Consider the following 843-nt stretch of genomic DNA (forward strand, 5'->3'; position numbering starts at 1 on the left):
TCCGCCACTGTTTAGATTGTAACTCCATGAGTATACGTACACGTAACAAATACTACTGCATTTGGAGAGTTCTGCTGAGAGTGAAACTGATCGTCTGAGGTTGCCCTGTCCCACCCACGGGTACCATCACTCAGCCCAGTGCTTAAACCCAAGGCTCTGAATCAGCGGCGATGGATCATCTCACTCGCATACCCTCATTTTGTACTATTGAAATGCACTGCATGCGTTAGGCTTGTTCTGTGGCCAGTGCAAAACCGACGATGCCTGTAAGTACAGGTACGGGGATGCGAGTAGGACCTGCATAGCCTCCGAAGACGTGTTACTGAATCAGGGCGATGTGGTGCTTAGCGTGGAGACTACCGATAGTGGCATTTCTAGTGTGTTCCAGGGCCAACCGGCGCAAATCCAACTCAAGTTCAACCAGCCGGACGAGCCAAGGTCTGTCTGATGCGTATCAGCGAAAATTGGCTTCCTTTTCAATACATATAACTAATATTAGAGGTTTTTCTTGCTCCAGCCATTTCTAGAAGTACGCCTTTCGCGTTCCAACAAGCGCTCACCATAATGTTATCCATTTTGTTGTGGTAGTGGTAATAGCTCTGGCAACCTCCAGGTGTTCAGGAAGGGTGACGACATTGCCCCGTTTCTGCCGGTAGGTACTATTTGTTGTATTGAAATTTATTTTATGTGTGTACACGCACAGTGATGATGAGCTACATTTCCATACGTACGTATGGGAAGGAAGACCTCGCGCACATAATTTATACGTAACACTATGTTTCATTAATATATATATATATGTTCATATGTTTATATGTTTATATATGTATATATATGTATGTA

General features: G+C 44.5%; 1 protein-coding gene across 1 annotated transcript; it reads left to right on the forward strand.

Moving 5' to 3' along the window:
- Positions 1 to 230: 230 nt before the first annotated feature.
- Positions 231 to 448, forward strand: SARC_16878 (hypothetical protein; the record flags this gene model as incomplete). Its single annotated transcript, XM_014289021.1, has 1 exon — positions 231 to 448. A coding segment is annotated over one exon (218 nt), but the record flags the coding sequence as incomplete, so codon positions are not given.
- Positions 449 to 843: the final 395 nt, after the last annotated feature.

This window comes from Sphaeroforma arctica (assembly GCF_001186125.1).
Source record: "Sphaeroforma arctica JP610 unplaced genomic scaffold supercont1.9113, whole genome shotgun sequence".
In the NCBI taxonomy this organism is placed as follows: Eukaryota; class Ichthyosporea; order Ichthyophonida; genus Sphaeroforma; species Sphaeroforma arctica.